Source organism: Meriones unguiculatus, chromosome 3 (genome assembly GCF_030254825.1).
Source record: "Meriones unguiculatus strain TT.TT164.6M chromosome 3, Bangor_MerUng_6.1, whole genome shotgun sequence".
Lineage (NCBI taxonomy): Eukaryota > Metazoa > Chordata > Mammalia > Rodentia > Muridae > Meriones > Meriones unguiculatus.
This window is the reverse complement of record NC_083351.1, coordinates 67,818,361-67,833,027: the sequence shown is the minus strand read 5'-3', so window position 1 is coordinate 67,833,027 and position 14,667 is coordinate 67,818,361. Positions and strand designations below refer to the sequence as shown.

The following is a 14,667-nucleotide window of genomic DNA, read 5'->3' as shown; positions in this document are numbered from 1 at the left end:
TCGATCTTTTCCTCAGAAGTTCACAAAAAAGTGATAGAATGTATCTTTTAGGTTTGATCCAGTTTCAGCACACATCCACCTTTACTGGTATAGACAGAGCTTGGGGCAAACCCCAGTTTCTGACTTATTTCTGGAATAAAGTTGCACCAGACAAGAGTTGCATAGTGATCACTTCTCTATAGAAAGGCCTGAAGGATCCTAGTCTGTTCTGAAGATTCAGCCTGAGGACTGAAGCAGGAGGACTCAGCAGTGTTCTTCTATGTAAGCAGCTTAGACACAGTGTAGCACAAGTACTTATGATTTAGCTGAACGAATGAGTTGGTTGGCTCCTCACCATCAAAGGGAGCACATTATAATGACAACTAGATGTTTTCTTACTAAACTGCAAAACTGCATTGTATTCACAACCCCACTCTGAGTGTCACTAACTGAGACCACACTATACCAAGCAGTGGCCCAGCCAGAGCCAAGGAATATCAAGACCAGTCTTAAAAAAAAAAAAAAAAAAACAAACAAAAAAAAAACACCACCCCCCCCAAAAAAAAAACAAAAAACAAAAACAAAAACAAAACAAAAACAAAACAGGAGCTGTCTGTTGCCTGCCTTTGGGACCCTCTTGAACTCTATCGGATTGTTTTATTTAGCTTTAATAGAAGAGGAGATGCCTAGTCTTACTGCAACTTGATATAGTTTGGCTGGTTGATATTTATCAAGGTTGCCCTTTTCTGAAGAGAAAACAGACGAGTGGATGGGGGTGGGGTTGATGAGGAGAGAGACTGGGAAGAGAGGAGAGAGGGTTAGGTGGTTGTGATGTAAAATAAATAAAATAAAAATATGAAAAATTATGACCTAAATAAGACGCAGTTATCCAAAAGCAGCAGTAGCCCAGAACAATACTCATTAAATTATATCCATATAATGCATACTGGTTTTTTTCAAAATCCAGCCATTTATTCCATGTTAATTCTTTTTTTTCGTATCTATTTCTTTCAAAAAACACAGACAATTGTACAATGAGTATGGTAGCTAATGGTTTTATTAGTATAAAACAATATTTAAGTATATGGATCTGGCTATAAATATTAAAGACTCTTATCTTAGAGTTAGATGGTTTCATTCATTTACTTCTTCAAAACACAAACTAATGGGTTGTATCTGTGATTCTATTCTAAACAGAGACAAATGATCAATGTTGTTTGTCAGAGTTGTTTTTATTACAATCACTAAATCAAGGTAAGAGCTTATAAAACTTAATAACATTGTTTTCATTTAATAAAGGTTTTAAAGTTGAATCCTACAGCACACAAAGGCATTTTCCAAACTGCACCATGCAATACAGAGTTTTTCATTGTGTAATAGCACCTGTGTTAAAGTACTGACTCCATCTTTTATCAGTTGTGTGACTGGCAAGTAACTTAATATATACAGTAGTCTCATTTCCTCATTTATAATTGGCAGACTAATTGCCATACCTCATAGGTTGTTAAGACACTTGTTGGTATAATAGTCATGATTTTTTATTTTTGCAAATTGTGGTTCTACTAATGTGGATGGTATCATCATTATTAAAAAGCATGCATTCCACCTATTCTAAAATGATTGAAAAGATTCAATTATGATTCATTTATGGTTTTCTCTCAAATTTTTTTTCTTTCAGAGTGTTTATTCTCTTCTCCCAGTTTTCTGGATATTTGGTGAAATTTCTCAGTGTATGTTCTATGCAAAATATTAACGGGTCCTTCAGTTAAGTAAGTATGCAAAACTGTTTTAAGTGTAATTAAATCAATTTATTGAATGTAGAAAAAAAGAAAGTCAAATTTAGGTTGATTTTATAAAATAAAACTGCATTTGTGAAGTTGTTAAAGATTACAGTAGTATCCAAGGCATCCTGCAGAGTGGTTTCAAAATAGTTATATCAGTCTACAGTCTCTCCTGAGGCATGGGGTCTGTGGCTGGTCATCAGTCGCTGTTGTTTTCTTTCTCTTTCCAGTATTACTCAGCTGTTTTATCTTGTGGTATGTGTGCATTTGTGTATGTGTCTATATGTTTGTGTGGGTATAAGTGTGTATGTTTCTTTGGGTGTATTGTGTATTGGTTTATGTGTGTATGTCTATGTGTTTGTGTGAGTGTGAGTATGTCTGTGTGTCTGTGTATTTATTAATGGAAGCCAGAGGTCAGCCTAATCACCTTTTAGTTACTGTCTATCTTGTTTTTAGAACGCCGTCTCTGCATTGAGATCTGGCTGTCCTATTACACTGGCCAGCCAAAGGTCTGCTTAGCTTTGCCTCCTGAGCACTCGGATTGTATGCCTGTGACTAAACTTCATTTTTAAATATTAGTATCTTAATTACATAAATGTATAAAGTACAGCATGACACACACGGCATAATAATAAAAGGAGTTAGAGGTTCCATCTTCTTAAGCATTTTAAAATGACTTTTCATGTTGTATATATCTATGAATTGATTTATGTACAGTACACATTTTGATGAACAAAGTTCTTAAATCAAAGTCATTCCAATGTTCCTCTTTAATTTTCATTGTATATTGTATTATCTGACATACTCAACTGCTGCCCATTACTAAACAATCAGATTATCACATATTTTTCTAAAATTATTCAAATATTTATGCTTTAATTTATAATGCAGCTACAATTACAATTCTATACATGAGAAAGGTCAATACCCACATAGTTATCCAATTTACCTGGTGGTATTTGCATATGTATGACATTTACTTCACTGGTCAATAAAACCACATTAAATCATAAAGCAATAATTATATATGTGTTGATGTTTTTCTGGGTCTGTACTCTGTTACATTGGTCTATTGCCAGATCTCACAATGACAATACTTATTATAATGTTATAGTAAATCTTTTATTGTTAGTCTAATTCCCTAAGAGCTTTTAAAATGAAAGCTTCTTAATTACTCTAGACAATATTTTATATGTATATCATATAAATGGATATGTTTATATATATGATAATATTTCATATTTTTTCAAGGACCCACAATTATCTGTTAGAAATTGCCATAATTTTTATTTCTCAGTGAAGGAAGCACAGTGCAAAATAAAGCTATGAGTGTATTAATAAGAGAAGCACAGTATCTGGCAAACCAAAGCATGAATGAATGCACTGGAATCTAATAAGAGATCACAGCTTTGCAAAAAAAAAAAAAAAAAAAAAAAAAAAAAAAAGAAGAAGAAGAAGAAGAAAATAGGACTCTCAATAGGAAATAATCAATCATAAGACACCAAACTGTTTCTGACAAATTGTTTGACAACTACATTAAGCAGTATAACTGCATCACACACATCCACCAATTTATAGAAATGATGGACTTGCAAAGATCCAAGCCAAACTTTTGGAAGTAAAAATTGTATTGTCTGTGATGAGAAGTAGCTGTTGATAGAGAAGGCTGGGTGTTCCAGATGAAGGATTAATGAATTTGAAGATGATATACATAAGGAAACACAGAAAATAATAACAAGGTATGAGTGAGTCAAGGATAACTCAGTCAAAAAAACAAACTGAGATTCCAACATAAAATTTTAATATATACATTTCTTTGAAGATTAGATGTCTACAACAATAACTCCAACATTCTACCCTTCTCAGTTTTCTCTCCGTTAGACAAGTTTATTTTTTTCAAGAATTCAGAAGAGTTCTCCATTGACAGCATCCACAGCGAGCATGTCGTAAAAATCCCCTGGACTAAGGAGTGTTTGGTACAGGCCACACCTTCCAAATGCATCTGGCATCTCAGGACTAATGTTTGTCTCCCTGCAACACTGTGGCATGATTTGGAATTTCTGTTTTTGTTAAATGAGTTTCCTTTATGTCTCTCTCACTTTAACAGATAATATTTCAGATTTCGATGAGAAAATTGGAACTGGAAACTGGAAGCTTTCTAGCCTACCAAACTTGCCTGATTTTGAGAGCCTGCCAGCCTCTACAACAGCTTGGTGTGACACTGCGGAACCACCAATATTCTGAGGAGAAGGATGTGTGGCACTTCCCTCCCCGACTGTGCCTGGGGCTCTGCCCTGCTCTGTTGGGTTGCTGTCTTTCTCCTGGGAACAAGTAAGTCCTGAGTTCAGGTGGGGCTGCTCCTGAGATCCTTCACTGCTGCTGCACTGACTCATTATTTCTTCTATATTCACTCCTGTCTCCTTCCTCCCAGGTTCAGCAAGCTCTGGGATTGTCCAGACTCCAAGACACATAATCAAAGAAAAGGGAGGAGGGTCCATTCTGAAGTGTATTCCCATCTCTGGACACAATAGTGTGCTCTGGTACCAACAGAGTCCGGGGCAGGAACTGAAGTTCCTCATTCAGCATTATGAAACATCGGAGGGGGAAAAGGCACCATCCCCAACCGATTCTCAGTGCACCAATTCAGTGACTATCACTCTGAGATGAACATGAGTGCCTTGGAGCTGGAGGACTCTGCTGTGTACTTCTGAGCCAGCTCACCACAGCCTTACAGGGTTACTAAATCTTTTAATTTTAATCTTCTTGTCCAAGCTGATGATGTACTATAGAGGTGTATGCAGATGCCTCTCAGCCTTGGGCCAAAGCCCCAAAATGCACCTAGCTCTTTACTAATCCTCTCATTGGTTAGGTGAGCTCATACAGAGTGCTTCTTTACACTGAGGCGGCACCAGGCCCTCCAGATGGTCTCAGATCTCTCCCAGTACCTTGCAGGTACTAGGCAGTGGTAGAAAACCCTACTCTGTCCTGGGGAATGGCCATAAGCAACATGTTTTAACATGAGGGTAAACATTAACATATCCATTTTGTAGATATGTTATACACACCACTTTCATAGAAATCATTAACTTATGAAATTTCCCAATATTTCATGCTTAAGAATATCAATGAAAGGATTGAAACCTATACCTCTTTGCCTTCTAAGTCAAAGTTCTGAATTTTTATTTTACATTTTTTTTTATTTCCTAGTTTGGTTCAAAAAGTGAGGCAGCTCACTGTCTCTTGTGTTATAAGACCATGTGATTTTAGTGTGAATGTATGAGTCAGGGTAAAGGGGGCTGACAAGTTATAGATGAATAATATTAAACCACATAATGTTTGTCCTGTCATGGTTTCAAGATGAGGCTTACCTTTTCAACAAAAGAAAATTTGCTACTCAACAATTAAACAATCAATTGAAAAGGAATAAAAGGAAGACATTCATACAGATGATTCTCTCACCATTGAAATCAGAATATAGCTCAGAAAACTAACATTTCTGATAGATCATGTGTTATTTTGGAAATAATCCTAAGAGCTATGAAATTTCTCATTTCCCTCTCCCACCATCTTGGCCTGACTCACTCATGGGTAATGGCCTCGTTTGTTTGGTCTCTTGGTCTCTGGGGCTGAGCCAAGCTTTGGGAATGGATTAGAATGTCTTTTCTCGGGTAACCAGACTCCATCCCCAGCATCTTTGCATAGGAGCTCTGCTTACCCTCTTTGTCTTTTCTGCTTTTGAGTTCTTCTTCACCATGGCCAGGTTATAGAAAATTTCCATCAAGATCCTTTCAGAATATATGGCCTCAGAATGTAAGCTTCATACTGAGATATTATCTGTGAAGGAACTAACTGAACTATGCATTACTTAGGGAGGAGCCTGTATTGCCATTGAGTGGAGGTCAATGTTTCTTGTTAGCAAAGTCATGTCAAAAGGTAATATAGGGAGCTTTTGAGTGGTTTTGATACAATTCCCTGAGACCCTAGGGGGACCAGACCTGTATCTTTCCGACAGACAGCTCTTTCTAAGATTGCGGAAGGGGGCTTCTTCTTGACAGAAAGCACAGTGACAAAGATTTAGGCCCACCATTCTCAGCCTCTCCTGAAATAAGTTGAGAATTCGGATTTATAAGGACATACTGAGGGCTGAGCCTAGAAGTTAGAGCTTGTGCCCCTGAATAGGTTTGAGGGATCTTAAAACAATTGTTCACATTGTAATGACCTCAGCCTTGCTGTTTTTAAAGTCTTCTGGGTATCAAGCAGTCTTTGTAGCCATAGAGAGCACTGAAGGTTTATGTTCAAGTATTTAGGCAAAGTAAAGGATTAAAGGAAATGTTATAGAACATGTCATGGTATGAGGAAGCAACGGAGACTAAAAAAAAATAGTAAAAAAGTATAATAAGCAGTAATGTCTTAGTAGAAAATTAAAAAAACAAAAAGATTGACTAAAATTAAAGAAAGAGAAATGCATTTAGAAATAAAAACCATAGTAGAAATTCTTTTCTATGTAAGTCGATAACTATTGTGTATTCACTATAATAATTGTTACATAATGCAGCTATGAGATTATGGTTGAAAACTGGCTTGCTTCTGTGGAGAAGGGGTGTGGCATGTTAACCATGCAGTTCAAGCTTGTGTTGGAGACAGTGATGTCACTAAGCCACTGAAAGCCTCAGCTCTGGCTTCCCAAACAGGGCTGGAACACATGAGAGCTTGCCTTGCTCCTGAGATGTCCTTCAGGCTCTTCTTTTGGGTCTTGAGTCTCCTGTGTGCAAGTGAGTGCTGGTCAGGCCATAGGTGTGCTTCCCTTTCCTCACCAGAATTCCCAAGTCTTTTTGCTAAGATGACATCAGCAGGCTCTGTCTTTCTCTATTACAGAAGACATGGAGGCTGCAGTCACCCAAAGCCCAAGGAACAAGGTGACAGTAACAGGAGGAAATGTGACCTTGAGCTGTTACCAGAATAATAACCATGACTACATGTACTGGTATCGTCAGGACATGGGGAATGGACTCAGGCTGATCCATTACTCATATGGTGCTGGCAAAACTGAGAAAGGAGATGTCCCTGATGGCTACAAGGCTTCCAGACCAAGACTAGAGGACTTCTCCCTCATGCTGGAGCTGGCTTCCCCCTCTCAGACAGCTGTGTACTTCTGTGCCAGCAGTGATGCACAGAGATGCATGTCTGCCTGCCCTCTGCACAAAAAACCAACCAGGAAAACATTTGCCTGTGTGCCCCAGGAAACCCCCATCTCTGTAAGAGTTGCTGAGCTCTGGCACACTACCCCATAGGTCTTACCTTACCCCATAGGAACCTTACCCCATAGGTCTCAACCTGATTGACAGCTACTCTGACACATTTTCATGGATGCCTGTGTCATCCCCAGCACCTGTTTCTGCTTTCAGAAAGGAAAATAAATCTTTAGTTGAAGTTCACTATGACTTCCTTAATGACTTCATAGCTACCATGTCTCTACCTGCGGCCTGCAGTAAGCTCTTTAACCACTTTACTATAAACTGAGTCACTCGTAAGATATCTTTTCTGGCTGTCTTTACTTTGTACATTATGTCCTGTGTCATTTCCCAGGGTTCTTAACTCTTCTGCTAAACTTATCTGCATTCAGTTACTTTCTCAGAAGTGTTGTGCTGTTTTCAGTTCTGGAGATATTTTTCCTAGGACATTTATTATGCACTGGAAGCACTCCTTCCCCACTTTATCTGTATCTCTTGCATGAAAATGTATTTCAGGGAATATTATTTTTCTTTTGCCTATTTAAGGTTATTTTTTACATAATTTTTTTATTCTTCTCTAATGTGTTACAACTCTGCAGTTTTCCCACAGCAGTTACCCTTCCTCCCCTCCCCCTCTTCTCACCTCTCTCCCCACCCACCTCCCCTCTCCTGCAAATCTGCCTTCCAGCCTCCCTTCAGAGAAAAGCAGGCCTTGCTTACTTCTTCCTCTAGCCTCTCACATGCTTCTCTTCCCTTTCAAGTTCGTGGTCTTTCATTCTTTAATTGTTATTTGTGTGTGTGTGTGTGTGTGTGTGTGTGTGTGTTACAAATAAGTAAGTAAGTAAGTAAATAAATAAATAAATGCAGCCTGCTGAGTCTGTTTATTGTTACTTGTAAGTATGTTTTAAGACTGTCTGCTGTGACTGGAGAAGCATGTAGAGGATTTACTCTGGGGAAGCCTAACTCTCCTTCTCTCATCAAACTTTAATTGCCATAAGAAAAAAGAAAAACCACTGGATGAATTATCATGCCGGATTTCAAGATATATTACTTGATGAGTTTAGACATAAAAGTGCCACATTCTCTTGTAATGTGTAGATATCCTGGTTCAGTGGGTAGGAACTGGGGAGATGCCTGCAGGAAGCCCTCTTCCCACAGTACATTTTGTAAATTGGGCAAGAAAGCAGAGTCAGCATTGGGTTTGGAGATTCCAGTCATAGTCAGCTTTCTTGCCAGATCTAAGAAATTAAATGAAGAAGGTATATTTTGGCTTTTGGCTTAGTGTTTCAAAAGTTTTGGTCTATGATTATTATGGATCAGCAGCTGAATTTGAAACATGGGGGCTACTGGGACACTTAGGGAGGAGTTCACGTGTTTCATTTGGAGAATCTGTGCTTAGATACCAGGGAAAGCTGAAAGATTTTTTCTGCACTTGCTCTTTCCCAAGTACATTTATTTTAAAAGAAGCAAAAAACAAAGTAGAACACTAGACACTCATTTTCCGAACTCTATCACTTTTTTATTATCTATAATCCCATGATATTGAACACATATTCATATGTTGTAGAACCATTGTCAATATGTATTTTTTAAAAAGTTTTTATCTTTAAATACTCTTCTCTTAGGACTTCGATCTTGTCTATGTTAGGAAGTCTATGTTTAGAATATATATATGTGTGCCTGATTTCTTTCACTTCATATAATACTTCTTACACATGTAATGTGTATAAGAACAAGACCTCTTACAATAATTCTTTGTATTAAAATTGTACATATTTCTACCACACAATCTCTTTATAGGTTTTTAGGTTGTGGCCATCTCTATGTTTTAAATACATCTTTGCCAAAAAGAACAAGGAACAATGACTATCTGCTAAGAATTCCTAAGATTTTTGTTTCTCAGTGACATAAACACATTGCAAATTAAATTTATGAATTTATTAATAAGAAAACCACAGAATCTCACACCTTCAAACATAAAATATACATTTTGGCATCTAATAAAAGATCATAGATTTTCAAAGAAGGATAAAAATAGGACTCACACTGGGAGCAAAATTAATCACAAGAAACCAACCTATTTATGACATTTAACACTGTAATTGCAGCAAATGCCTTAGTTTGTTTGTAAAAATGAGGGAGGCATATGAAGATCCAAATCAAACTTCTGGGAGTAAAAATTGTAGTGTTTGTAATGAGAAATAGCTCACTATAAGTAATAAGAGTCTGGATGCTCCAGAAGGAAGGATTAATAAATGGAAAAATGATATTCAAATGGAAACAAAAGAAAATGATCACAGATGTAGGGGAGAATAATCACAAATGGTTAAATGTGCAAGTGAGGATTGCATAAGTTTTTAATATTTACATTTCTTCAAAGGCTAGCTTGCTTTCTACAACAATAACTCCAATACTCTACCATTCTCAGTCTTCTCTTTCTTAGATTGGTTTATTTTCCAACTGCTAGGAGGCTTCTCCACTAAGAACATCCACCATCAGGCCTTCTTACTATTTCCTTTAAGGAGTGTATTTCCCAGGTTCAACCCATTCCAAGGGCACCTGACATCTAATGTCTAGTTTATGTCTCCATGCAACAATATAATAACACTTCCAGTTTATTCTGTTGTGGTTTTCTTTGGTTTGGGGGCTTTGTTGTTGTGGTGGCAGTGGTTGTTTAATTGTTTGTTTTACACTTCTCTCACTACCATAGGTAAAAATCTAAGACTTTCAGTAAATACTGGTAATGTCGACAACTCTTGAGATGTTTTCTGGCCCACCAAGAATGCTTCCAGCCTCTACCACAGCCAGTAAAAGTACAGCCCAGAAACTGTATAGCTGGTCACTAGGGGGTGCTGTGGAACCACTCAGTGAGCTGCTGATTTGGAGCTCACAGTGGTTTCTGTGGAATCAGGAACAGTGAAGAATCAGGAGGCACAGGACAGGAAAAATCTTGGTTAGTTATCTTTGCACACGCACTGCACTATATGTCAACACACGAAACCATGAGTTTTAACTGTAAAAACTACTTAGTTTAATAAGACCACACCCATGGAGACAGGAGGAGTGAAGGAAACAAGTGCCTCAAAGAAAAGCATAAAAAGACTTTGCCACAGCCAGTCCCATTTATTCAGCACAGACATCTCCTGATCCACCAAATAGGAGGAGCCTAAGGGGAAAGGGCTGAGCCAGCATAGTGTGCCCAGGGGTTCAGAGAGCCTGTAAAGTCAAGATCACTGACCTCAGAACCTGACATCACAGCAATGAGGTGAAAGAAGGAGAAAGGAGGAGCTGACTGCTGCTCTCTCACCAAGGATAGCAGCATCCTGAGGAGGAGGATGTGTGGCACTTCCCTCCCCGACTCTGCCGGGGGCTCTGCCCTGCTCTGTTGGGTTGCTGTCTTTCTCCTGGGAACAAGTAAGTCCTGAGTTCAGGTGGGGCTGCTTCTGAGATCCTTCACTGTTGCTGCACTGACTCACTATTTCTCTAGATGCTCACTCCTGTCTCCTTCCTCCCAGGTGCAGCAAGTACTGGGGTTGTCCAGTCTCCAAGACACATAATCAAAGAAAAGGGAGGAAGGTCCATTCTGAAGTGTATTCCCATCTCTGGACATTATAATGTGCTCTGGTACCAACAGACTCAGGGGAGGGAACTGAAGTTCCTCATTCAGCATTATGAAAAAATGGAGAGAGAGAAAGGCAGCATCCCCAACCGATTCTCAGTGCAGCAGTTCAGTGACTATCACTCTGAGATGAACATGAGTGCCTTGGAGCTGGAGGACTCTGCTGTGTACTTCTGTGCCAGCTCACCACAGCCATGCAGGGTTACTGGATTTCTGTACCTTAATCTTCCTGTCTCAGCTGATGATGTTCTAGACAGCAGTTGGGAGATGCCACAAAGACTTAGCCAAGGCCCAAATATTCTTCTAGTTCTTCCTCTCTACACGAGCTCAAAAAGATTGTCCTAACTGCTGGAGTGGGGCCCAAGCTCTGCACATGTCCTCACATTTCTGGCAGTACCTTTCAGCTCCTAGCCAGTTGTCAGAAAATTTACTCTGTGCTGGGCTGTGGGCACAGGCCTCATGTTTTAAGACAAGTGTATACATTAATATATCTATTTTGTAGATGAAGAATTCTATACATCATTTCAATAGAAATCAGAATTGAAACACACATTTCTGCCTTCAAAGTTCTAAATTTCCCTGGTGTTCCCCAGGTTCGGTCAAGAATGTATCAACTTTGTCTCTTGTGTTATAAGACCAGCTGAGTTTGCAGTGAGTGTGGGTGGAGGTGGGGGGCTTGACAGGTATAGATGTATAATACTGAGGCAGAAGTAGCTTGTCTTGTAAATTTCAAAATGAGGTTTACATTTTCAACAAAAGAAAATTTTCTACTCAACAATCAATAGAAAAGGAATGAAAGGAATTATTTATGCAAATGCTTCTCTTGCCAATGAAATCAGAGTATTGTTCAGAAGACTATCATTTATAGGCATAGTTTTTAATCGTCTACAATATTTGGCATTCCTTAAGCCTATACCTGCCTTCCAATCCCCCAACTATAGGTAGGAAAGAAAGAGGCTTAGAAGGGAAAGGGGGTGTAGACCTTTTTAGACCTAGTTCTGGCTAGTTAGAGTCATCAGATTCTTTTGGGGCAATACCAACCCCATTCATTAGGATATCCAGCAGTCCAGGTAACCAGCAACCTCCTTCTTTCTCTGTATTTATATTGTTCCAGCCAGAGTCCTTAGGATTCTACTAAGTGCAGCTGACAAAGGCCATCTCCATCCATCTCTGAGCCTCATGAGGCATTTATCAGCTGTGGACAAACTAAGGCAGTCCCATATTTTTGTTTTGAGATTAAAACAAAAACATATTTACATAACATAACTGGATTTTTAAAGAAACTAAAACTTTCACTACAATCATTACTGAGAGATGATAGCTTATTTTGGAAGTAACCGGAAGAATTATTAAATTTCATGTTCCCCACCCAATACATCTAAATCTAAAGGAGAATATGCATCCTTCTATTATGTGGCTGGACTCAGCCATGGGTAATGGCCTCCTTTCTAGGTGGCTCTAGGTCTCTGAGGACCAGCAAACCTTTGGGTCAGGGAGGAGAATGTCCTTTTTGAGTTGGTCAGATCCTGTCCCCAGCTTTTCACATGGAGCTCTGCTGACCCCCTTTCTCTTAACTTCTGCTTTTGAGTCATTCCTCACCATCACAGGGTTATAGAATGTTTCCATTAAGATTACACCAAGACATGTGGTGAAAGAAATGAGGCTTCATACTGAGCTGTTATCTGTGAGGGAGTAACTGAGATATGCTTTATAAACTACACTGAAGTTTTTCTTTTTTATTTTAAAAGGCTTTATTAGTTCTGCTTATTAAAACAAAATTATTTTGAAATTAAAGAATAATTTTTGTTTGTTTTGCATTTTAATTAATTATTATTATTTTTTACAATTTATTCACTCTGTATCCTGACTGTGGACCCATTCCTCACCCCTTTCTAATCCCACCCTCCCTGCATTTTCCTTCCCTATGCCCCTCCCCCAGTCTATTGATAAAGGACTTCTTCCTTCCCTTCCATCTGACCCTAGCCTATCATGTCTCAACTGGAATATGTGCCTTGTCCTCCTCTGTGGCCTGGCAAGGCTGCACCAACACTCCTCAGAGGGAGGTTATCAGAGAACCTGCCACTGAGTTCATGTCAGAGAAAGCCCCTACTAGGGAACCCACTTGGAGACTAAGTCTATGGGCTCCATCTGATCAGGGGTTCTAGGTCTTCTCCATGCATGGTCCTTAGTTGGTGTATCAGTCTCTGTAGTGCCTAAGGGCCCAGTTTTCTTGACTCTCTTGGTCTCCTTTTGGAGCTCCAGTCCCCTCCAGGACTTTCTATTTTCCCCCTCCCAATTCTTTCATAAAATTCCATGCATTCTGCCCAAAGTTTGGCTGTGAGTCTTGGCCTCTGCTTTGATATTTTGATTAGTGTAGTCTTTCAGAGGCTAAGGTTTTCTTAAAGTATTTAGGCAATGTGAGAATACTAGAAACTTCATAGAACACAACATGTTATAAGGGTGCAACTGAGACTAAGACCCACTAAGAAGTAAAACGATGTAAAATAAGGAATTGTATCTCATTAGAATAAAATAAGCCTAGTATATTGACAAGAATCAGAAAAAGAGTAAATGCAAGTATAAATGCAAAACCAGACATAAATTCTTTCTGATATGAGATGTTAATTTGTGTACATAAACTATAATAATTGTTATATGATCTAACTTGAGGTTAAAATTGATAGTAAACTTGTTTCTGTGGAGAAGGGGTGTGGTGTGTTAACCATGCAGCTCAAGCACGTGTTGGAGACAGTGACATCACTAAGTTACTAAAAACCCCAGCTCTAGTTTCCCAAACAGAGATGGAACATATGAGAGCTTGCCTTGCTCCTAAGATGTCCTTCAGGCTCTTTTTTGTGGTCCTGAGTCTCCTGTGTGCAAGTGAGTGCTGGTCAGGCCACAGGTGTGCTTCCTTCTCCTCACCAGAATTCCCAAGTCTTTTTGCTAAGATGACATCAGCAGGCTCTGTCTTTCTCTATTACAGAAGACATGGAGGCTGCAGTCACCCAAAGCCCAAGGAACAAGGTGACAGTAACAGGAGGAAATGTGACCTTGAGCTGTTACCAGAATAATAACCATGACTACATGTACTGGTATCGTCAGGACATGGGGAATGGACTCAGGCTGATCCATTACTCATATGGTGCTGGCATAACTGAGAAAGGAGATGTCCCTGATGGCTACAAGGCTTCCAGACCAAGAACAGAGGACTTCTCCCTGGTGCTGGAGCTGGCTTCGCCCTCTCAGACAGCTGTGTACTTCTGTGCCAGCAGTGATACACAGAGATGCATGTCTGCCTGCCCTCTGCACATGAAGTAAATAAGGAAAACACTTTGTGTGCCCCAGGAAGACCCTGTCTCTGTAAGAGTCACTGAGCTCTGGCACACTAGGAACCTTACAGCATGAGTTCCTAGGTGACTGAAGACCCCTCAATGCTACTTCTCTTATATCTTCCCCTTGTCTAGAGGAAAATTAATCTTTTAATTTTTTTGAAGACTGAGTTTCTCCTTATAACAGTCCTGGCTGCCCTTGAACTAACATTGAACACTAATATTTCTTTTCCTCTAGTTTTTAGATCTCTTCTCTCAGTGAAAATATATTTCAGGCTAGATTACTTTTCTTTCATCTTTTTAAGACTTTCATTTAGTAACATAATTTTCTTGTTCACCTTTTTGTCTAAATCCTCCCTAACTTTTCTTGCCTTTCAAATTTGTGGCTTCATATTTTTAAATTATTATTTTAGAATTTTATTTAATTTCTTTCTATTTACTTTACATGCTAGGGTGGCCCATCTCCTCCCCTTTGTGCCCCCCCTCCTTTACTCTTTCCCTCTCTTTCCCTCAGAAGAGGGGAGCCCTCCTCTCCCATTATCAACACTCTCCAGCACAAAAAGTCCTATCAGGACTCCCCATATCCTCATACACTGAAGCCAAGGAAGACATCCCTGCCAGGGGGGAGTGACCCAAAAGTAGGAAATGTGTTAGTAACAGCCCCATCCTCCACTTGCAAGGCACCCCACAGGAAGACTGAACTGCCCATTATCCACATGTGTGCAAGG

General features: G+C 39.2%; 1 pseudogene and 3 gene segments (V, D, J or C); all 4 read left to right on the top strand.

Annotated features, from left to right (window-relative positions):
* The first annotated feature begins 4,012 nt into the window (after positions 1-4,012).
* On the top strand, positions 4,013-4,471 carry LOC110553973 (T cell receptor beta variable 13-like; annotated as a pseudogene).
* A 1,955-nt stretch (positions 4,472-6,426) lies between these two features.
* On the top strand, positions 6,427-7,051 carry LOC132652850 (T-cell receptor beta chain V region C5-like). The segment is given in 2 exon segments: positions 6,427-6,532; positions 6,636-7,051. Coding segments are annotated over 2 exon segments (486 nt in total).
* Positions 7,052-10,312: 3,261 nt separating this feature from the next.
* On the top strand, positions 10,313-12,225 carry LOC110553949 (T cell receptor beta variable 13-like). The segment is given in 3 exon segments: positions 10,313-10,405; positions 10,507-10,807; positions 12,081-12,225. Coding segments are annotated over 3 exon segments (525 nt in total).
* A 1,201-nt stretch (positions 12,226-13,426) lies between these two features.
* LOC132646056 (T-cell receptor beta chain V region C5-like) lies at positions 13,427-14,027 on the top strand. The segment is given in 2 exon segments: positions 13,427-13,490; positions 13,594-14,027. Coding segments are annotated over 2 exon segments (381 nt in total).
* Positions 14,028-14,667: the final 640 nt, after the last annotated feature.